Here is a 24360-nt window from a genome sequence, read left to right as displayed (position 1 = left end):
CACCTATTCCCAATCAATATGTTTTTCAGTTTAGTTTTTGAGTTTTATTTAAATGGAATCACTCCACCTTATGTTGTCTTTATATAGTTTTTGCTTAATAAGATCGAATTAAATTTACTTTCATTTTGATGCTTGGAGCCGTGTAGCTCACTGGCTTTCTTTACTATTATGCCATTGCATGATGACTTCTTATGAAATGCCACTGATTGGGTTTACAGGGCCTTTTGCAGTTGGTTGGACTTTTGGTGCTAACTTGTACATGAGAATTTGTATTTTAAACAGAGGTTTCATATTCACCCAGAGCTCCAATCTCTAATTGTTGAATTCTGGGTATTGTGACAAAGCAGATATAAGTATCTTATTCAAGTAGGAAATTTTTAAATACAAATGTTTTCCTTATACCACTTAATCAGACTCTACTGACCCACAAAAGATCATTAATTTTTGTCAGATAATTAATTCTAAAAATTAACATTTTATAATGGTTAACTAAATAAGGGAATACCATCTTTTAAAAAGAATGAGGTCGAAAGGATAAGCAAGAATCAATAAAAACTATGGTATATAGAAACAGATTCTGTGAGTAACCCTGACCACCATTTCTGAGTTTTACTGCTACGATCCCCAAACATGGGGTTCAGCCCAGAGCACACCTGTTCAAAATAATATATTGAACTTCAGCCCACCACTCTAATAATGAGGGATTTGGCTACTTGCTTGGGCTTTTATGTTGGACTTATGTTGTGAATAGTCTTACAACAAGATTAATTTGCAAAGCTAGCATTCAAGAAAATGGCCTTTCTCTAAAGGTTTTCCTGATGCAGAAGAAATTCCTACAAGAAACCTCAGCTTTCAGTATAATTTCCAGAGGCTGACCACAGAACGTGTCAATGGCTTCAACTATCAGCTCACCAAAATTTAACTACAATTCTGGAGAACAGAAGTCCCAGTAGGGGCTTGTTCAAGAATGATTTTAAAACATCTAAGACTGCTAAGTATTCTTGATCCAGGGGAATTTCTTTGAAGTGGGCTACAAATTGAAGACCTGGAGGTGTCCTTCATTTCCCACGAGCTCAAATCTGGTGAGCTCCCAGGAACAGTGGTGGTTTCCCAAGAGGTTAAAAGCAAAAAGTTTTTTCTTTTTTTTTCCTAAGGAATACTTTTCTGTAATTTTTAATTCTTTTAGACTTTATGTATTAGGGCCCAAAGTCAGTAATGTCCATATAATTTTTTTTAAATGACGACTGATGGGGTAAGTAATAACATAAAGCATTCAAAGACTAATTACTTTGTGTGTGTGTGCTTGCAGAATTCAATGATCTCTAATCAGCCAGCAGAGAGATTAATTGCAATCTTTCTTGGTGTGCGGGACTGTGTGTGCTCGTGTGTGTACGGAGACTAGGCAGCAAGAAAAAGCCTACGTTCAAACCCGATTCCTCTAAGCAGGGTAATCTGCGAGAAAGGCAGCTCAAGGGTAGAATCAGATGGAACCCAGAAGCCTCGCCCAGGTCTGGACTCGGACTGGTCCGAGTCAGCATTTGGGGCCTGGATTTCATACCAAACGTGCGCAGTCATCTTGAGACGGGAACTCTGTGCTCCTTAGCTGCACCCGTGACTCTGTAGCCCCACGGACTGAGAAACGGCTACAGCAATGATGACGTAAGTCAAAACAGCAATTTTAATACTTCTAGGTACACCTAGAAGTAAGTTTTAAAATTATTATAATCTGCCAATGTTTGTTATTTAATATGTTTAAGAGAACTTGACATTTTGTACTTGTGATTTTAATTTGAAAGGTTGAACACTGGTCTTGTGATCTTTATGAGAAAGGTAGGTATTTATTTAGTGTGCAAATAGCATTTGAATGCTTAAAGGAATCAGGTATTGTAAGCCTCTCCGCTCAGGTTTCTCCGCACCATTACTGCCGGGTGGGGGGGAGTCGAGTGTGCTAAACGGCTGGGCTGCACTGTGAGCTGCCAGAGCCTTGAGACCCGCTGAAATCAGCGCTCCCAGTTTAACATGCCTAACTGAATGAAGGTGTTAATTATTTGGGGTAAATTACTCTGTTAAATTCTTAGAATATTCATCAGAGATCAAGTAAAAATTTTATAGAAAACTACTAGATTTGTAGAAAATAACCAGATATTTCAGTTGAGCTTAATGCTTAAGAAATATATACAAGTCATCATGTACCAAAGATCCTCTTTAATACCAAAAAACCCCTCAGTGAACAAACAAAATTAGGCTCTCCTGGGAAATTAATTTCCCCAGTTACTAGAAAATAAAAGGGTTTGGAATACTGTATCAGAGTTCAGTGCGGAAAAGAGAATTCACTCTAGATATCGGAGTAGAAAGGGCTTCTGCAGGAATCTGGGCGCTCACACACCTGTGGAAGACTTGGTGGAGCTGCTGGTGTTACAGCCTTCACACCTGCCACTATCACGGCTGCCAACACTCACAAGGCTGGTGACTGGACACGGGTTCACTGGCATCTTCTGGGATTTGCTTTCCAACCACAACCACATAGGAAAATGGTCTCTATCTTCCCACCCAACTGCATCACTCTGGCAAAGCTATCATTGAGAATGGAAGGGCAGATAAAGTGCTTCCCAGATAAGGTCAAGTTAAAGGAGTTCTTCATCACCAAGCCCTTATTATATGAAATGTTAAAGGGACTTATCTAAGAAAAAGAAGATGATCAAAAATGTAAATAGTAAAATGACAACAAACTCACAACTATCAACAACTGAACCTAAAAACAAAACAAACCAAGCAAACAACTAGAACAGGAACAGAATCACAGAAATGGAGATCACATGGAGGGTTATCAGCAGGGAGGGGGAGGGGGGAAAATGGGGAGAAAAGGTACAGGGAATAAGAAGCATAAATGGTAGGTAGAAAATAGACAGGAAGAGGTTAAGAATAGTACAGGAAATGGAGAAGCCAAAGAACTTATATGTATGACCCATGGACATGAACTAAGCGGGGAGGATGAGGGAGGGGGACGTGTAGAGCTGAGGGTAATAAGAAGGGGGATGGGACAACTGAAATAGCATAATCAATAAAAATATATTTAAAAAACTGCATCCCCCTGCTGTAAGAGTCTGAAAAATGTAGTGTTTTTTTTTTGCCTTCTAGCCCGTATGATAGAAGAGGAGGGAAATCAGAAGAGGTGGGACTGGGCACTGAGTGCCCAAAGACAGGATCCATGAAGCAAAGAGTCCACACACCCTCTAGGGCTATTTATTATGACTTGGTAATGTTTCTTAAACACCGCAATAGGCAGGCTTCCTTTTTGTCAAACAGAGCCCCTGTGGATATATCGCGTTAGGCAGCTGTACATGGTTTTCGAGTAGACCTTTTAAAAACGTTTGTGACCTAAGTTAGCTGTCTACTTAATGATTCTTTTCATTGTATAGAAACGATTTCCTCTTGACTTTTGTGAGCAAATACATTGTAGAAAACAGGCTTTGTTGGTCACATAGTTATGGATTGTATTTCAGGTACTACTTTTTTTTTCTTCCCCCTAGGCAACATTCCCCAGAGTACAATCTCAGAGGAAACCTGATACCATTAGGTCAGCTTGTACCTTCCCGGTCCCTGTTGGAATTGTATCTATTTTTCTACCGAGTAGAACTAATTTCACAACATGGCTGAAGGCTGCTTTGTAAAGAGCTTTATCAACAGGATAAAGGGATATGAAGTCCAAAATTAACTTACAGAATTCACTTCTTCTCTGCATTCTTACTAACAGTTTAATCTTGTAGTTGGCATTTTGATCTAGGACAGAGGGTTAGAAATGTCTTCTTTTAATTTCATTTTGGTCTAATAATGGTGTCAAGAAGTAACAATCAGAATTTTTTCATTTTGAGTTATAAAAACCAAAATAATATTAGCTTAAACCCCATAAAATTTTATTTCTCTCTCACATGTGCAACGTCTGAAGGTAAGTGGTCCAGAGCCGCCAGTGTGACGAGGTCCCTCTCAGGCCGCTGTCCTGCCACACCAGCAAGTGGCCTTTATTTTCATGGTCCAGGTGGCATCAGCGTTCCCGGTAGAATGGACGACGAGGACAAAAAGGGGGCAAAACACACTTGCCCACCTGTATCATAAAGAAGGTTTTGAGAAGCTATTGGATTATATGTCAGGTACATTGCACTGGTCAGCATTTAGTCACATGCCTTCACTCAGCTGCAAGTAACGCAGAGAAATGTATCTTCATTCTGGACACATGTCCTGTTAAAATTCCATTGTGTTGAAAGATGTGAGAAAGGGCATGATTAGGGTGATGTATAGTCCACCACACCCAACTTTCATACAAACAAAATACTAGTTCAGAATATTCTTTAAAAAATCTTTTTCTTTTTCAGAAAGAAACTTGTCTTTACTATATAACTGACCTGACACATTATTTACCCATACTTTTTTATTTGAGAGAGAGAATTTTTAAAAATTGTAACCCAAGGATGTTTTTTATTGATTCTTTTAGAGAGAAAGGAAGGGTGAGGGGGAGAGAGAGAGAGAGAATGAGATTGGTGGCCTCCCACATGGCTGGACTGGGGATTGAACCTGCAGCCAAGGTATGTGCCCTGACCAGGAATCAAACCCACAATCTTTTGGTGTATGGGATTACGCTCCAACCAACCGAGTAACCCAGCCAGGACATTATACTTACTTTTAAAATAGAATTACATATTCACTATTTCCACCTGGGTTAACAAGAACACACTATTCCTGCTGCAAATCTACCCGCCAGAAAAGGAGTTCTTTCACTTTTTGCCCTTGGGGGGTTCTCCTGATTTGAGTTCTTCAGGAGGATGGAGTTTGGTGTGAAAATGGGCAGAACAAGGGACTGTGGCGTTGTGGTTTACAGGTCAGCAGATGAAAAGTGAGGGAAACCTGCAGGCTTGGGGGGAGGGGCCTGCAGGGGGCAAGAGGTTCAGCAGGTTTTTCCTCATCTATCACCACTGTTTCATGGAGTTTGCTCTCTGCTCTAAGATGATACCTGGGGCAATCAATGCAAAGCAGGGGGATACACTATAGGCAGAGGGGTTCAAGCTCGAAGACCCCTGGGTGGCAGACTGATCTCTAAGAGGGAGGAAGTAATCCCTATCTTTTATGGAGTACCTAGGTGCCAGGCATTTTGAAAACATCTTATTTTATTCCTTCAAAAATCATATGAAGTAATAATAATCAACTCTATTTTACCAAAGACGTAAACTGACACTCAAAAATGTATTTTTTCACTTTTAAATATATTTTATTGATTAAGCTTTTACAGTTGTCCCAAGTTTTTCCTTTTTGCCCCCCTCTGCCCAGTACCCTCATTCTCTCTAGCAATCCCCTCCTTTAGTTCATGTCCATGGGTCTTGCATTTAAGTTCTTTGGCTTCTCCATTTTCTATACTATTCTTAACTTCCCCTTGTCTATTTTGTACCTGCCAATTATGCTTCTTAATCCCTGTATCTTTCCCCCATTATCCCCTTCCCCCTTCCAGATGATAACCCTCCAAATGATCTCCATTTCTGTGATTCTGTTCCTCTTCTGCTTGTTTGCTTAGTTTGTTTTTTTAGATTCAGTTGTTGATAGTTGTGAATTTGTTGTCATTTTAGCATTCATAGTTTTGATCATCTTCTTTTCCTTAGATAAGTTCCTTTAACATTTTATGTAATAATGGCTTGGTGATGATGAACTCCTTTAGCTTTACCTTGTCTGGGAAGCACTTTATCTGCCCTTCCATTCTACATGATAGCTTTGCTGGATAGAGCAATCTAGGTTTACTGCCGGATAGAGTAATGTCAGTCCTTGCTTTTCATCACTTTGAATACTTCTTTCCAGCCACTTCTTGCCTGCAAAGATTCCTTTGAGAAATCAGGTGACAGTCTTATGGGAACTCCTTTGTAGGAACTCTCTGCTTTTCTCTTGCTGCTTGTAAGATTCTCTCCTTATTTTTAACCTTTGGCATTTTAATTATGATGTGTGTTGGTGTGGCCCTCTTCTGGTCCAACTTGTTGGGGACTCTGTGCTTCCTGGACTTGTATGTCTGTTTCCTTCACCAAATTAGGGAAGTTTTCTTTCATTGTTTTTTCAAATAAGTTTTCAATTTCTTGCTCCTCCTCTTGTCCTCTGGCACCCCCATGATTCAGATGTTGGCTTTGGAGGTGCCCCAGAGGCTCCTTATACTATCCTTGTGTTTTTGTACTCTTTTTCCTTCTTGCTCTTCTGGTTGAATGTTTATTTTTTCCTTATGTTCCAAATCACTGAATTTGAATCTACAGGGAACCAACAGTCACTTCATCCCCTCCACTGTTGGTTGACTGCAGATTTTTCTTTATTTCACTTAGTGTAACCTTTGTATCTTCCTAGGTCTTTTTTCTTTGTTGCACTCAGTGAGTTCTTTGAGCATCCTGATCACCAGTGTTTTGAACTCTGCATCTGATAGGTTGGTTACCTCTGTTCCCTTTAGTTCTTTTACTGGGGTTTTGTCCTGTACTTTCATTTGGGCCGTATTTCTTTTCTCCTTAATTTGGCAGCTCCCCTGTGTTTGTTTCTGTGTATTAGGTAGAGCTATTTTGACTCCCTGCCTTAGTAGCATGGTCTATTGTTGAAAAGCCACTTGCAAATTGTGTGGGGCGGGGCCTTAGGTAATTGCCAGGGTGGGGCAATCTGCTTCACTGCTTTGTGGCTCTGTGTGGGGGAAGGGCTCAGAGAGGGGACAAAGCTGCTGCCTGTGGCTTCTGGAGGTTTGCCTGGTACTTCCCCTGTGTGACTGGCACCCTTCCAGCTGTTGCCCTGGTGGTAATCCCAGAGGGGGTGAGTCTGTGTAAGTTCCAAGTCTGTGTAGGCCCTTTAAGTTGAGTCTCCTGAAAATCGGCAGTTTCTTTTACTGTCCCAACCTCCACTGGTTTTTATAGCCAAAACTGATGGGGATTTATCTTCCTGGTGCTGGAACCCTGGGCTGGGAAGTCTGGCCTGGGGCTGGGATCGCTCGCTCCCAAGGTGTCCCTCCTGATTTTCATGCAGCACACGTGAATGTGGGACCACCCATTCCACCACCACCACCTCTCCGTGCCACGCTGCGTCCCCACGCCTCTCTGCCTGTCTCCACACCTCTGCCCCTCCTACCCTACTGGATGAATGTGGCATCTTTAAATCCTTGGTTGTCGGACTTCCATATAGCTCCATTTTCTGACGGTTCTGGGTGTTACTTGTTTTGAGGTCTATTTTTAATTCTTTCTGTGGTTGTGTGAGGAGGCAAAGTGTGTTTACCTACACCTTCATCTTGAACCAGAAGTCAGAAATTTAAAATAACTTTCCAGAGTCATACAGCTAATGAGAGGTCAAGTCTGCAGTCAGCAAAACTCCTGGTAAAGATGGTGAAGTAAGTAAATGCTGTGCTCGCCTCCTCCCATGACCACATCAGAATTGGAACTAAATTATAGAACCCATTGAGAACCACCTGAAGACTGGTTGAACAGAAGCCCTGTAACTAAGAATATACAGAAGAAGCCACGTCGAGACTGGTAGGAGAGACAGAGATGAGAAACGGGCTGGTCCCACACCCAAATGTGATAAATAAGAATCGGAAGGTCTCCCCTGAGGGGCAAGGGGCCCCAGCTCAGCACTGGGCTCTGCAGTCCAGGGCACCAGGGCCAGGAAGAGGATTCCACACAACATCAGGCTGTGAAAACCAGCAGGGATTGCATTTAAGTGAGACAGAGGGCTGCTGGAATCCGAGGTGTTCCTCCTGAGGGGCCCTCTCACAGACTTGCTTGCTTACAAACTCTGTCGCCCTAAGCTCCAGAGCAGGAGAGACAGTTTGAAAAGTGTCAGGGGCGTATGGGGAGGAACCGAATTGACCGGCTTTAGGTGGGGACTGGGGGGCGTGGGTTAGGGCAGCCATCAGGCACAGGTGGCCACCAAATCTGCACTCTCCATTAACTAGTTAACAGTGTTTGCACTGCCCTGGTGATTCCCTGGGATGCACCCCCAGCCCCAACTCAAACACCCAGGCCGCTTCGTGTGGCCTGCCTTGGCTCAAGTTGTAGAATTTCCCAAAGTCCCTCAAAGATCTACAAACCCCAGCGGCTGGCCTCAGCTTGCACTGTCCGTATCTCATTCGAAGTGGCCCCAAGCTCAGCACAAATGGCAACTGATCTCAACCTGCACTGTCACTGCCATCAGGCCACCCAAACATGTTGTCATAGTTGCAGCCAGTGTTAGCTTGGAATGTAGCCTCAATTAAGCAGCCACACAACTGTTTCCTAATCAAAAGACATAGGGCGGTTGAATGGATTATAAAACAAGACCTGTACATATGCTGCCTACAAGAGACCCATTTCACATCGAAAGACACACACAGACTGAAAGTGAAGGGATGGAAGAAAAAGTATTGCATACAAATGGAAAAAAAATGCGGGGGGAGCCATATTTACATCAGGCAAAATGGAATTTAAAACAAGGGCTGTAATAAGAGACAAAGAAAGATATTTCATAATGATAAAGGGAGCAATCCAACAAGAGGATACAACTCTCATAAACATCTAACTAGATACAGCAAATATTGATGGATATAAAGGGAAAAGATAAACAAAATTTATAAACGTTTAGCCAGACTCATCAAGAAAAAAAAGAGAGAAGACCCAAGTAAATAAAACCAGATATGAAAGAGAAGCGACAAGTGACACCACAGATATATGAAGGACTATCAGGGAATACAATGAACAATTGCCTTCTCTGGTGTGGCTCAGTGGATTGAGTGCTGGACTGAGAACCAAAGGGTCGCTGGTTCAATTCCCAGTCGGGCACATGTCTGGGTTGTGGGTCAGATCCCCATGGGGGGTGCCCAAGAGGCAACCACACATTGATGTATCACTTTTTCCCTTTCTCTTCCCCTTCCCCTCTCTCTAAAAATAGAAATAAATAAAATCTCTAAAACAAAAAGGAAATACTATGAACAATTATATGCCAACAAATTGGATAACCTGGAAGAAATGGGTAAATTTCTAGAAACATAAAATCTTCCAAGGCTGAATCAGGAAAAAACAGAAAATTGGAACACACTGATAACTGTTAACGAAATTGATGCAGTAATTAAAAAACTCCCAACAAATGTATGCCTGGTACCAGATGGCTTCAGAGTTAAATTTTATCAAACATTCAAAGAAGTTAATACTTATCTTTCTCAAACTATTCTGAAAAACTGAAGAGGAGGGAAGCTCCCAAACTCATTTACAAAGCCAGCATTACCCTGATACGAAAACCAGACAGACACTACAAAAAAAGAAAACTACAGGGCATATTCCTGATGAACACAGATACAAAAATTTTCAACCAAATATTAGCAAATCAAATTCAGCAATACATGAAAAAGATCATACACCATGATCAACTGGAGTGTATTCCCAGGATGCAAATTTTGTTTAGTACCTATAAATCAATTAACATGATATACCACATAAATACACTGAAGATAAAAATCATAGTATCATATTGATAGATGCAGAAAAAGCATTTGAGAAAATTCAACACCATTCATGATACAAACTTTCAGCAAAGTAGGAATAGAGTGCATCTGTCTCAACATAGTGAAGACCATACACGGTAAACCCGCAGCTAACATCATACACAATGGTGAAAGCTGAAAGCTCTTTTTTTTAAGATCAGCAACAGACAAGGATATCCACTTTCACCAGTTTTGTTAAACACAGTATTAGAAATCCTAGCCTCAGGCAATCAGATAAAAAAAAATTAGAAGGCATCTGAGTTGAAAAGAAAGAAGTAAAACTGTCTTTATTTGCAGATGACATGGTACTGTATAGACAGAACCCTAAAGAATCAACAAAGAAACTATTAGAACAAATGAATTCATTAAGGTAGCAGAATATATTCAGAAATTGGCTGCATTTTATAAACCAATAAAGAGCTATCAGAAAGAGAAATTAAGAAAACAAACCACTTACAATTGCATCAAAAGGAATAAAACACCTAGGAATAAATTTAAACAAGGAGGTAAAAGACCAGCAGTGGGAAATCCATTAAGACACTGAAGAAAAAATCTGAAAACGATACAAATAAAGGATATGCCATGATCAAGGCATTAACATTGTTAAAATGTCCATATTACCCCTCAAATCTACAGATTCAATGCAATCCCTATCAAATACCAATGTTGTTTTTCACTGAAATCAGAAAAAACAATCCAGAAATGTACGTGGAACCACAAAAGACCCTGAATAGCCAAAGCAATCTTGAGAATAAGAACAAAGTTGGAGGAATCATGCTACCTGATATCAAACTCTACTACAAGCCTATAGTAATCAAAGCAACATGGTACTGGCATAAAAACAGACACGGAAATCAATGAACAGAATAGAGAGCCCAGAAAACCCCCCACACCCATATGGTAAATTAATATACGACAATGGAGGCAATGGGATAGAGACAGTTTCTTAATTAAAGGGGAAAACTGGACAGATACATGCAAATGAATGAAACTGGATCACTTTCTTACACCATATAGAAGGGTAAATTTAAAGTGCATTAGAGTTAAATGTAAGGCCTGAAACCATAAATGTCCTAGAAGAAAACAGGCAGTAAACTCTTTGGCATCGCCGTTAGTAAAGTTTCTTTGATCTGTCTCCTCAGGCAAGGGAAACTACAATGACAAGTAAGAGATGGCACCACACCAAATGGAAGAGTTTTTGCACAACAAAGGAAACTATCAACAAAAAGAAAAGACAACCTTCCGAATGGGAGAAGATATTTGCCAGTGATACGTCCGATAAGGAACAGATATATTTTGTAAACATACACACAAAATATATAAGGAACTCATAATACAACTTAACACACACAACCCCCCCCCCCCCAAACAATCCAATTAAGAAATAGGTAGAGGACCTGAACAGATTATTTCTCCAAAATGGACATACAAATGGCCAACAGACATAAGAAAAGGTGCTTAACATCACTAATCATTAGGGAAATGCAAATCAAAAGCACAATGAGATGTCACCTCCCACCTGTCAGAATGGTTATCACCAATAAATAACGAGCATTGGTGAGGATGTGGAGGGAAGGAGGCCTTGTGCACTGTTGGTGGGATTGTAAAGAGTATGGAAATTCCTGGAAAAATTAAAAATAGAACTACTGTATGACTCAGCGATCCAACATCTGGGTATTTACCTGAAGAAATCGAAAACACTAATTTGAAAGGACATACACCCAGTGTTCATTGCAATATTATGTACATTGGGCAAGATTTGGAAGCAACCTAAGCGTCCATCAATAGACAAACGGATAAAGAAGATATATATACATATATACAATGGAATATTACTAAAAAAGAATGAAACCCTGCCATTTGTGACAACATGGACCTAGAAAGTATTATCTAAATAAAGTCAGAGAAGGACAAATACTATGTGACTTCACTTATATATGGAATCGAAAAAACAACATAAATGAACAAACAACACAGAAACAAAACTCATAGGTACGGAGAACAAACTGATGGTTGCCAGATCAGAGGCAGTGGGAGGATGGGGGGGAAAAGGGAAAGGGATTAGGAAGTACAAGTTAGTGGTTACGAAATAGTCACCGGATGTTAAGCACAGCATAGGGAACATGTTCATATTGTAACAACCGTGTACGGTGTCAGATGGGTACCGGACTTACTGAGGAGTTGATCACTTCTTAAATTGTATATGTAATCACTGTTGCACACCTGAAACTAATAGAATAGTGTATGTCAACTGAAAAATATTTTAAATTGCTTTTTAAAGAAAAAGGGCCCCTTTCTTCCTAATCCTTAAAACTGTGAGGACTAACGATTCCTGGAAAAAAAAAGTCAGAATCTGAACCCAAGTTGTCTACTCAGCTACATTAATGTGTCATCCAGGAGAGTGAAGGTTTTCGCAACCATCTCAGGCTCAGGTCAACTTTCTTCGGAGACATTTTGGTCAATGAACGTGTAACCTGGATTCCATAATTAGTAGTTAAAGGTGAAAAGAGGCAGATATCAAGGACAGAATGAAAGAGGCACAGGAGCTTCTGAAACGATTTTATTCCACCCTTATTGTTCAGTTAAATACCAGCTTTTCCACCTTCCTTTATTAGTGTTCTCCTTGCAATCACGAGTACCGCTGTAACTGCAGTTCCTTGCGCTCCCATTGTTCTTTGCCTGCAAACTTCCAGGGACTTTGCCTGAGTGCAACGACGGCCATGGCGGAAAAGCGGCTCCTCTCACCTCCACCCTCTGAAAGAACAGTTATCTTACAGGCCGGAGGAAATCGGTTTGCTAAAAATGTTGAATTCTTCCTTCTCTGAGCGTCCCTACACAGGGCAGGCAAGGTTGGGTGGCTACACTGCAGCCCCTTTTCCTTGCTCGGTAAAAACCCTGACTTCGTTTGCGTGTTCACTTCTCAACGAGGCTCAGGGAGGCAGCCCCAACCTGGAGTGAAATGTGATTGTCAACGTGAAAAAAATCAACCAGGACACAAAAGGTAACAGGTGGAGAATGGCAGAGCAGAAACTCGGAGGGAATCTGGGTTCTAGATGACTTCACTGAGCTGATGCAATACGCAAGCCTCTGCCTACACCTGGTCTTCCTGTTACGGGAAGACCTTTATGTCTTTGTTACAATAAAAACATTTATTGCTTAAGCCATTTTGAGTTGAACATTTTTTGATATTCAAATGCAAATAAAGCATCCTAAGTGATAAACTAAAGCAGGGGAAAAAGAACATGAGATGACATGCTACTTAATATGTTCATACATGTTAATTCTTATAAAAAGCTACTTCTGCAATAGCACAAAACAGATTACTCTGCTTTTTAAAAACCAAGAACAGAAAAAATATCCAACTAGAGCAAGGGGTAAAAGAAACAAATTCTTGAGAAAAATTTTTTGATCAATGTTCTAAATATTAGAATTTTCACACGCTGTTATCAATTCTGACAACTCCTGGCTAAAAATGAAGATTATCTTCTTAATGATTCTGTGCTTCTCACCCCATTTGTTGTTTTGGGGGAGCGACATACTACGTAAGATCCTTATGCGTCTAGAGCTCCTCAACCTTCACCATACAGCTGATGACTTCATTTCCCAGGCGAAGCAAAGTTTTCGGTAAGTTGTGATGTCTGTCACAACGAAGCCGGTTTCACTAAGATCCAGGAGTAATTACTCATAACGGCGCCTCTCCCTGGCTTTCAGCTCCAGCAGGAAGTTTTCCATACAGGTATGTTGAAAGATATAATTAAAAATGGAACCCCTCCCCCTTCTTTCCCTAAAACAAACACCCAAGGGATTAGTTATTTCTGGGAAGAAGATCCTATTATAGTTGTTAAGAAAATCTGCAACAGTTCGGACTTGTTTTTCATCCCTTGCCAGATGCACTGCGTGTCAGCAACATACAGGTGAAAACCAGGCTTCTTAGAGATTTAACTGCTTCTTGATGTGAGATTTGAGGTCTGATCAGCTGGATGTAAGGATGTCTGCTGCTGCCTCAACCGGCTTCTCTGGGCTAACGACTACCTTTCAGTCGTCGTCCGGTCTGCAGATTAGCAGAACTGCAGGTGGGAACGAAGCAAAACATTCAGGAACTAGTCCTCGATCCCCTGAAATCACCGATGTTCTGATTTTCCTAAAAGACTCTTCATGACTAACTCCGGCTGTAGCAAGATGAACTGGAGTAGACTGTGAGCCAGGTAAACAGATTTTGTCCTCTTGTTTATGGCTCTAAAGGGTGTGTGACATGCAGCATTCTGCTCTGTCCCCTCCTGGAGACTTCACAACACGCACTGCCTATTAGGGACCCTGAGGAATCCTACAGTCAAGATCTTTTCAATCTTTGTGTAGCTCAGCCCTTCTCAAATTTAAGTATGGGTATTTCTTTTCACATAAGGACTTGTGTCCTGAGGTAGACATTCAAAATCACTTCTCTGGGCTGTATTTGTTTTCCTCATTTCTGCCTGGCCTGCTAAGGGATGGGTCAAGTGTGTGTGTGAGATGGGTGGGTGAGGGGAAACTTGGGGCTTTTAACTGAACCAAATGAAAAGAAAAATTAAAAAAATATGGACCAAAAAATAAAAGCAAAGACACCCCTCCCCCAAACCCGGGAACTCCACAAAATTTAGTTCACATTTATTGAGGACACACTGTCAGGTAGTTTTAAGTGCTTTATAATTATGAAATCATTTAATCCTCCAAACAACCCAATGAGGTAATAGTTACTTTCATCCACATGTAACAGATCAAGACAGCTGAGGCTCAGAGAGGGTGGGAAACTTACCCCAGCTAGTAAGTGGAGAAGTCACAATTTGAGCTGGGGCAGGTGGTTCTAGAATCGGTCCTCTTCAACATTATTGGACTGCCCTCCCTGAGCCTCCAGAGGGAGACAAGCCAAAGAGATCCCACATTTCCCCAGCATGGAGACATGAGCCTGGCATTCCTGGTTCCCCCAGAACCTTGTCACCTCCACCCCTCTTCATAAAGCCCCTCTGCACTTTCTAGCTATGAGACTTTGGAATGTGACTTAACCTCCATCTGTTCAGGTTACTTCATGTATAAAATATAAAAAGTACATATACCTACTTCATGAGGATGCTGTCAGTCATGCCCAATACGTCCATCATTGTTGAGCTAGTCCCACAAGTCTCTGCCTACTGACCCTGGTCTGCCCTCTGCTCTGTCAGAGTAACACTGTCTACCTTTAAAGACAGGTAACACAGCACCGTTCTTCAGGCTAAACATCGCCCGATTCTCCAACTGTCTCCCAAACTGGGACTTGCAGAATGCTCTCCCTTCTGCTCACGTTTCAACAGCTCTTAGGCCAACGAGGGGCATTTTGAGAGCTTTGAATAAATCATAAGAGAGACAGCATTTCTTCTTCTTATGGTCCTTAAACAGATGAATTTCATAAGAGATGAAACGGTCATTATCAGTCTAAACTAACATGTTAAACCTAAAACAGAATTTTATTTGAAAAGTTTGTTTCCTTTTTTATCTGTTTTCCTTCCCAGAATGAACATGTGAATGCAACGGTTACTGAGTCCTAAGACGGGCCAGTTCCAGAGTCGTGTTGGGCATTAGTTGAGTGAATGACTGCATATTTTTCTTCTCTGTCACTTTAATAAGGACTGAGTCCTCTGATGCCAGAAGAAACTCTAAGGCGGACTTAACCAGATGACCCCTAAATTCCTTCTCAATCCTCAGATTCTGGGACTCAAGGCTCCTGCAGTTTGGCTCAAAGGAAACATATACTGCAGTCCTCCTCATTCCAATGCAGTAAGTTCATTACATGTGTTATTGAAAGGAAATTCCATTTATAACTATATATTATAAACATATATTTCCCATTTCCCTTTTCTTCTCGGGGATTGCGTCTCCAGAGCGTGGTGGCCTTGGTTTTAAAGTGGTTTATCTACTCGTGCTGTTGATTTTCCAATTTGACATGTTGATTCCCTCTCTAGTTTTTCAGCTAATCTTTAGTCGTTTCCATCAGGTATAAACAAATGTTTCTAGTTATAGAAATCCAGGGCAGCAATAGCCCATATTCCAGAAGAACATTAAGAATTTCTGATAAGGCAGCAGCCCTTTGGAACTCTTAGCACAAACATATGCAAAGGCCCAGCTCAGCTCGTCAGATCCTTGGATGGCGTGGGCATGGACTGGGACCCACGGGAAAAAGGAGAGCTTTGTGTGGAGACCTGCAACCAAAACCGATCATCGATCACACAAGGACCTCCCTCAGAAATGTTCACGGACAGGAAAGTGGTGAGGTTTTCGTAAACGGTGACCAAACGTGGGGATCGAACACAGTCTATCTTTCATGGTCACCGACTCACTCCATTTACTAAAATCTAACACTGGCTAACTCATTTGTAGGTCTTTCCATTACTACACGTTTTAGTCACTAGCTATTTCCATCTTTCTTATAGGAAGCGTTTCTTGGTAAAGACCTTAGGACTTTAATTAGGGGAGAAATATAAACAGAAAGTATTAACTCTTAGCAATTAAAGTTACAGTTTCTAAGGTCAAATCCTCGAATGTTATGTCCATCAAACCACATACATGAAGACACACAAATTAGATACGGTCACCAATGCAGGCGGTATTTTTGCCTCATTTTGTACTGGATTTTACACAAAAGTTCATGTCTCCACTAGTGCCCTGAAAAATACAGAAACTTCTTAAACATGTATCAACTATCTGGAGGAATAAAGATACTCCAAATGCTTATTGCTAAAATTCTGGAAAAGGAGAACTTCTCTTTAGTATTTTAAAAATCAGTATCTAAATAAGTTCAGCTTAAACTAGATTAGCGACTTTAGTCTTCTTCATTGAGCAGTTAAAATTGAAAAAAATTTCAAGTTCTAAATGTATAATAATGAAGACTTACGTTCAAATTGAAAATGGAAGTTTATTTTCTATTACACTTTTCTGCCAAAATGAAGAATTTTTTCCTTCTTACTGTATTCTCTTATAACAAACACTGTCATTTTTTTTTTTTAAAAGCAAAGTATAACAGAACTATAGTTGAGAGGACTAACATTAGTACTTCTCCTATCTCTTCTGGGTGGCCTAGACTCATTTCTTCTCAAAACGACTTCTTCATGTTTCTTCCGAAGGGTTTCCTGGACCTAAAATAATGGCTGGAGGAAGGTCACATGAGACTTTGTGGCTCTGTGCTATTTTTTAAATGTGAGGCAAAGTTGGGCTGGTTGATAACATTAAAATGAGTTGTGCTTTCAGAGCCCTGGGCTGGACCGGCTGTTTGAGAGGCCTTGGTTCTGTTTGTAGCTAAATATAGAGTCCATTCTTTCACCAGCCCATCGCGTGGCTGAAAAAGCCCAGGAAACAGATTACACTGAATGCCACTGTTAAGAAGAGATTTGCATTTAATGCTGTTATTATAGGTAAAGTATTTCCTTGAGCAAAAACCTCATGGACTCAGTGTTTAGAGGAAACATTACGTTTCATTGCCATTGTTGCCTTCTTTGTGGAAAGATTTTAAATCTGCTACTATCGCTACCTTTCAATTCCTTTTCTTACAGTCATGCATGTTCTGTGATCTAAACTTAAGTTCATTTAAAATTAGAGAAAAATTTCAAAAGGATAAAAACAAGCACAAAGTAAAAAAAAACCCAAACAGTTTTGCCATTAAATTTGCTCCTGGGTACCTTAGGAAACATTTCTCATCCCCACTCTGTTTCAACACTGCAGAACCATATGCTCACAGCTCAACGGTGACGCAGTGTGTGCGTACGAGGGACAAAAGATGGGAATGAGAAAACACAAACGTAGATTAAACTTTAAAAAACTGTAATATTATAATAGCTTCTTTCCTTATTTAGCCCGTTAATGTCCCTTCCGCATGAAGGCCCATTTTGGTTCCAGGAGGCCGTGCACTGTGAGGCCAGGTGACAGAGGCCATATTTGTGGGCAGCAGACAGCCTGCTGCCAGGGTCTTCTGGTGGCAAACTTGTGAAAACCTTCTGGAAGCCCAATAAAATCGTATTCTGATTATTTGTTGTCTGGATTCGGGGGACCATGGAAATAGAAAAGGATAAAAACAGGGCATACTGTTCTTGAGGTTTCTTGAACTGGGAAGTAGAAAAATAGGTGTTTTCCTTTGGGGTTTTTTGTGGCTGAGAGGGTGAGGTCGGTGTTTCTGAGAACTGTCTCGCTGGCCTCAGTCTTTAATGGAGTGGTAGGCTTTGGCAGTCCGGCTGTTGACGAAATCCGTCTTCTTAAACTGAGCCTTCAGAATAAGCAAACAAAAAAAATGTGAACGGGAACCACATTTTCACACACAAAAATGCAGTTCTTAGTGATTTCTCACCAGGGTGAGTGAAGCAGGCCATTAGGATCTGGTTGTGTTAACTATAACACATGCTTTTATATTTTTAAAATATTTTTTTAATTTAATTTTTATTGTATTTTTTCTTTCCATTACCATTTAGTCCCTTTCTACCCCCCTCCCCCCAGGGCCTTTTCAGCGCCCTTACCTTCTTGTAGGCGTTGTGGAGCTCCGTGTGTGTCCACAGAGAGTACAAGAGAACAGAGGCCGCTTTACTTGCTTTGTTGGAGCCATAGCTGAAAGAAGAAAAGGGTGTCCCAAGATCAGTGAGAATCTGCGAACCTGCTTTAATTGCTGTTGCGCAGGACCCATCGGCTAAGTCAGGCTACTCACAGGGACAGGAGAATTACATGGTGAGTTTCAGAAGCTAGGGACCACTTTTTAAAAAGTATTTTAAAAAAATCTTTTAGTCCTGGCCAGTGTGGCTCAGTTGGTTGGAGAATCGTCCCCTAACCAAAGGTTGCAGGTTCAGTCCCTGGTCAGGGCACTTGCAAGCCCCGGTCTGGGTGTGTCCGGGAGGCAACCAGCCCATGCTTCTCCTTCTCCCTTTCTCCGTCCCTAAAAGCACTGAAAGAACATCCTCGGGGGAGGATAAAAAACTCTTTTAAAACCACTAACACAGTGCTAACAAATAGTTTATGCAGCAAATTTTTGATATTTATAAGGAATATATCCTTAGACATGTTACAAATCCTTGAATTTATTTGCAGAATACAACTTATATTTGTATATTTGTATTGTCATGTATAAAGTACAAATATATTTGTATGTTTATAATGTATATGTATATATACAGCAAAGAATGGCTGAAAAATATACATCCCTCTCTGAGACTGAATAGGTGAGAGTAAAGTAATTTTTTCAAGTTAATAAAATAAATTCTTGTTGGAGCATCTGTTAAATTATTATAGTTTCAAAATGTCTTTGCTTTTGTATAGAGCAAATGTAAAATGTGCTCCTGTTTTAAATCCAAGTTACCATTAAATCTGACACTGTATTTAGTTTTTGATGTTCTGCTTTTAAATTTGTCCTAAATTTTCTGTTTCTGGCTGAGGAGAAAATGCTTTCTTTGATCTCTTTCTCTTCCAGCACCTAAACTAGCGCATGGCTGAATTTTTTCTTTTAACGAAGAAGCATGTCTTTTATTTTTCCTGTCATAGGAGTTTGTAGACATGCAACCAAGGGCAGAGGTTGCAGAGCTGTATGAGGACGTGCACGCTGGCTGGGTCCAGTCATCAGCTGTCTTTCTTCTTTACCCCAACCTGGCAGGCAGCGTGGGACAAATCAGTGCCCGACAGACTTTTTTTAGTTACCTCACGGACTTCTCAGAGTAGTTTGCTCATAACCAAGGGACTACTTAATCTATAAAAGCTATGGTTCTCTAATATTTAAAACCGGAAAACGTTTTTTAACAGCAAGTGAAGGGGAACAGAATGTACAACCCCAAAATATGCCTCTCTGGCATAAGGATTATTTTATTTTTACTTATTTATTTTTTAAAAGATTTTAGAGGGAGGGGAAGGCAGAAAGACTGGGAGAGGAGCAACGACGAGAGAGAGAAACAGGAATTGTTTGCCTCCAGAACGCGCCCTGACTGGGAATCAAAATGGTGACCCTTTGCTTTGTGGGATGATGCCCAACCAGCTGAGTCACACTGGTCAGACCTGGCATAGGGATTATTTTAGGCTGATTATTTTTAAGAAAGAGCAGACAATGGAAAAGCTCTGAAAACTGAGTAGAAGTTACCCTTTTGTAAGAGACATTAATATTTATAAGAGAAATCTCCATGTGCAAGGAGTGTACCAGTAAGTGAAGAATGACTAAATCTTTAGAGACTTTTATCAATGGAGAAGGCAAGGACTTAAATCTGCATAACCCTTGTTTACTGTGCGTTTCCTGGTAACCGCCCTAACTGGCCTCCCGCTGCCTGACATCTTCTTTCGTGTTGGGCCATTTCTCAGCGTTATTGGGTCTCTCCTGTGTATACGGGAGGTCTCAATTCAGAATTATATAAAGAAAAAAAGATAATCTTCATGCCCCCTTGGGATCCCACCACTCTAAATTAAGTAATAGTAATAATTTGGTCACACAAGGGTTTTCATTCCCTTCCTCCCTTTTTAAATGGGGAAAATTCAAAGGCAGAAACAGGGATGTGGAATGATGTATATGCATTAGACCCTGGAATAGATACGCATCTATTCCAAAAAGTGATCCAGAGGTGGAAAGAGATGTGATAGAGAAACCTGAGAACGCAGGAATTTACTACGCTGCCTCTCACTTGCGTTATCACTCTTCTCGGCCGCCTGGTCCGACACTGGCTCCACAGGTTTCGGGGAGGAAAAGGGCATTCGCTGTGCCTGGGACTCCCACTCTGCCTACTCTGCCGTTCTTAAAGCACAGTGGTGGTTCTGGGAAACAGATTAATTCACTAGGTCAATGAAATGCTGCAAGTGTGGATGGAGTCTGACTCTCTCCAAATACTGCCTGTGGTCCTCAGTGACTGAATGTTCACAACTGGGAGCTGTGGTGGGAAAGGAGAGACAGCCAACGGCCAGCGGCCGAAGGCCTTACCTATCGTCTGCGCTGATGGTCATAATTTTGTGCAGGCCCCCGGTGTTCAGAAGATCCCGGGCATTCTGGTAACTAGTCTGGATTATGTTGTTCAACGTGTAACAGGCAGAGGCTGTAGTTTCAATGAGAACATCAGTAGTTGGAACTATGTCAGGAATTATGGAAACCAAATCAGGTAGAGTTTCTTTGGCTATAAAACGAAAGAAAAAGAACACCTGATTTAAAAGATTGTTTCGTAAATGCAAGATCCCAAAATGTTTTGGGTAAAGAACATTTTAAAAAGGAAACACAACTGGTTAACAAGCATATGGGAAGATGTTAACGTCTCTAATACTCAAGTTTTAATAGGACTTTTAAAAAGATATTCTGTGCTCAGTGCACTGGAAATCCTTTCAGAAAGCAACGTGATAGAAATGTCAAGAATCTGAAAATTTTCACATTCTTTGATTCAGAAATTCTGCTTCTGGGAATTCATCCTAAAGACATTGCTTTAAAAATGGAAAAAACTTTACGCAGAGATCTTCATCACAGAATTACATATAAATAAAAAATTATAATAAGCCTAAATATCCCAATAATAGAATATAATTAAGTAAAATACATCTGTAAGGAATTTTATGCATCACAAAAATATCCATGAAGCATGTAAATAACCAGAAAATATTAATATCAATATTCTAATGAAAAATCCACATACTTATTTACATAAAAATGTAAACAATACTCCTCACTACTGTCCTTAAATGAGGGGAGGCTTTTCAGCAAAGTCATCTTACACAAACTGTGGGGCTACAGCGTGATCCCCCCCGACAGTTAGGGCACCGAACATGAGGCTGGGCAGCATCTCTGCCCCAGGGCCACAAGCCGAATGTGTAGAATGCCGTTATTCTCGTTGGCAAGGTTTTAAATGTAACTCCAAAGATGGAGTTACATTTTATTTGGGAAAAGAAAACAAAAGTCAAAGGATAATACCCCTGATTGAAGTGGAGCACACACGTGCACAAAAGACAGAGGGGAGAACACTTTCAAACTTGGAGAGTGCCGACGGCAAGGTTTCTTTCAGATCCACTGAAAAATTTCCAGGCTCTCTTCATACTTATAATGGGCATGAAACCACCTGTCCAGTGCTGTGCCGCTGGCTGTCTTTGGAAATGGCATGATTAAAACATAACCAGACTTCAATAGCTCTGATGCAGTGTGTGTCTGTATAATTTCAGGATAATCTGATCCATTAAAAAAAAAACAAACAAAAAAAGCAAAATATTATTTACAATGTTAGTGAAGTGACTAATTTATGGAGCATTAGGAAGCATGATTCATTTTAACATTATCTTCCTATTCTCATTTTATAGTTTTTGACTTGATTCACAGTTACCAGATATTTCTAGGTATAAAGCAAATAAATGAAAAATTGTTATGTGACAGTGTAACATAGTTATCATCTTTGTCTGTAATACAGACTCTCAAAAAAAGGAGCAAAAATGTTTCATTGTATTTATTCTAAAACCATCTATGCTGAATCCACACATTCAGTGACTTTTTTGGTCTTTTTTTTTAATGATTATCTACCCACCCATATGTTTCTAGTCCAACAATGGCCAAGTTTTTGAAGTGAGCACTGTGTGAGTGTTATTTTAATGTTTCAGATGAGTGGTGCTTACACAGACCACAGAGAGAACATTCTGGAAGACAGCTACAGGGATTAAAAAGACTTTTCTAGATGGTACTGCCGAGGGCTGAAAAAAATCAAATATATTACTTATCTTGTTAATTATTACTATGGTTTAAAATCTCCCTTCTGCAGTAATTAAAAACAAAAAAAATTCTGGATATGAAGAAAGATCCTGTTGGAGACCCAGTGAGAAAGCTTACCCTTAATGCCTGGGTGCACAAAAGTCAGGTCTAATTATCACATTTTGTTCTTTATTCCCATTTTCAGTCCTTCATTGTAAAAAGAATGTGTTAAGGACAATGTTTTATTGCATTTCATTTTCAATATCGTCACGTTCCATCTAGATTTACGGACTCACCAATTTCGTTGCGCAGGGAAAGATTCCGAGACAAATTCCTCAGCAGGGAGACTGCCGTCTTCTTCACGCTCGCATCACCGATGTGCAGCATCTTCCGGGTGTGCTGGAGGCCGTTCTCCTTCTGGACCACGGCCTGCGCTACAGACAGCGGCATCTGTTTTGCAAACACATTCTGTAACTACTATTGCATTGCCTTCACGGTCAGAGTAAGTTCCGGTAGATTACTAGAGATTGAGGAAGATGTTTTAAAAACTAGAGCTGTGACAAAGTCAGTCTAAAGATATTGTTTTTAAACTCTTATTAGGGTTTTCAATGGAATCACTGGATAAAAACAGTTTATGCAGTATTTTAAATACAATATTGGACTTGGTTAGCTCCTATGTCTTTTATTAAAAAAATGGGCCTGTCTTTTCTTTCTTTTCTGTTGATCAGTCTGCCCTTTATTCACATTTCCAGTTCATCACCGTGACAAGAACATGAAAAGACAATGTTTTAGAATCAAAGTTACACTATATTTATCGGTTGTTGGCTTATTCATCTTTGTTTTTCTCTTGTTCAAGTTTTGGCATTTTACATATTTTAATAAACTTATTCATTTCTAAAAAGCCAGTTTATTCCAGAAGAGACACTGGGCTTTTAAATAAAGAAATGTACTGCTGGTTAGAGGAGGTGCAATCCCATGCTCTGGGTCACGGGCTGCACGTCCACTACAGGCCAGTCTCGGAACGAGGCTGCTTCCTACTTCCGGGGCGACTGAGTTCTGATTGGACTCTTTCCAGCATCAACAAACCTCCAACAATGCTGACGCCTTAGCTTGTGTGTCAGTAACTTTACAGATTTCTATCTGAAGCAGATTTGAGGCCATTCACGCCAGAAATTTCTGTAATTCATGACCATTCTTCAGGGTGTATCTTCTCTTTATCTTATTTAAATACTGCTTACCACTGACAGCTCGCTACCCATCTTACATGCCACACTGTACCATTTAGAACAGGGGCTCTTCACGTAGGGTCCAACATAGGTTTCAGGGAGGGGACAGGTACTTAAAACTACTTTTGTGTTCATGATAAACTTTCTCAGGAAAAGGGTCCATAACTTTTACTAGATACTCAAAGTCCCCTTGACTTAACAAAATTTAATAACCACTATTTTAGAATGTTTGCTTTGTTGTAAACAAGTTATACTTTGTCTTTCACTAATTTGCAAAACATTTCATTTGACTATTTGCTCTCCTCTGGGAAGAATCCTTCCCCTTCGGCCCTCTAGAGAGAAGGCTATTTATTCTGTACAACCCATGTCTTGGGTACAGGGTAGGTTTAGCATTTCTCTCTTCTCAATGGCTTGTCTAGATAGTTATGTCTTCCCACATATGCAAAACTCTGCTCTTCTGACTCACTCCCATTCAGCTATTATCACCCCCATAGCATTTTCTTTGTCATCTCAAGACCTACTGGTCCTTTCCCAATATCTGCTGGGGGCTTCAGAGCCTTCTCCACTGTCTACCTGTTGTAGATGACCACATTAAGAGGAGGAAGTAACTGAAAGTGGGCAAGAGCTGAGCAAGAGGCATAGTTCCTTCTCTGACCCCTCCCCCCACATACAGTGCCACAGTGCAGTGAGCTGGGTTGCCCTGCCCTGGAGAATAACTAAGGCTTGCCCCTTACAACATAACAGATGCACTGAGATTAAAAAAAAAATATGGCCCAAATGAAATAACAGATCAAAACTCCAGAAAAAAATATAACTAAGAAATGAAGACATAGCCAGACTATCAGATGCAGAGTTCAAAACACTGGTGATCAAGATGCTCACAGAAATGGTTGAGTATGGTTGCAAAATAGAGGAAAAAGTGAAGACTATACAAAGTGAAATAAAGAAAATATACAGGGAACCAA

General features: G+C 40.4%; 1 protein-coding gene across 2 annotated transcripts in view; it reads right to left on the bottom strand.

Moving 5' to 3' along the window:
• Positions 1-14168: 14168 nt before the first annotated feature.
• The window catches only part of PKP2 (plakophilin 2), an 85389-nt gene continuing 75197 nt past the window's right edge, over positions 14169-24360 (bottom strand). The window contains exons 10-13 of one of the 2 annotated variants that reach the window (XM_024575515.4): positions 22466-22619; positions 20436-20625; positions 18013-18100; positions 14169-17765 (exon numbers count right to left, since the gene is read on the bottom strand). In XM_024575515.4, the coding sequence (XP_024431283.2) occupies positions 17697-17765; positions 18013-18100; positions 20436-20625; positions 22466-22619 (501 nt within the window). In that variant the 3' untranslated portion in view covers positions 14169-17696. The remainder of the gene's footprint in view (positions 17766-18012; positions 18101-20435; positions 20626-22465; positions 22620-24360) is intronic. The other variant, XM_053921645.1, reaches the window with a different exon arrangement.

Source organism: Desmodus rotundus, chromosome 3, assembly GCF_022682495.2.
Source record: "Desmodus rotundus isolate HL8 chromosome 3, HLdesRot8A.1, whole genome shotgun sequence".
Taxonomy (NCBI): Eukaryota; Metazoa; Chordata; class Mammalia; order Chiroptera; family Phyllostomidae; genus Desmodus; species Desmodus rotundus.
This window is presented reverse-complemented; position numbering and strand designations above follow the sequence as displayed.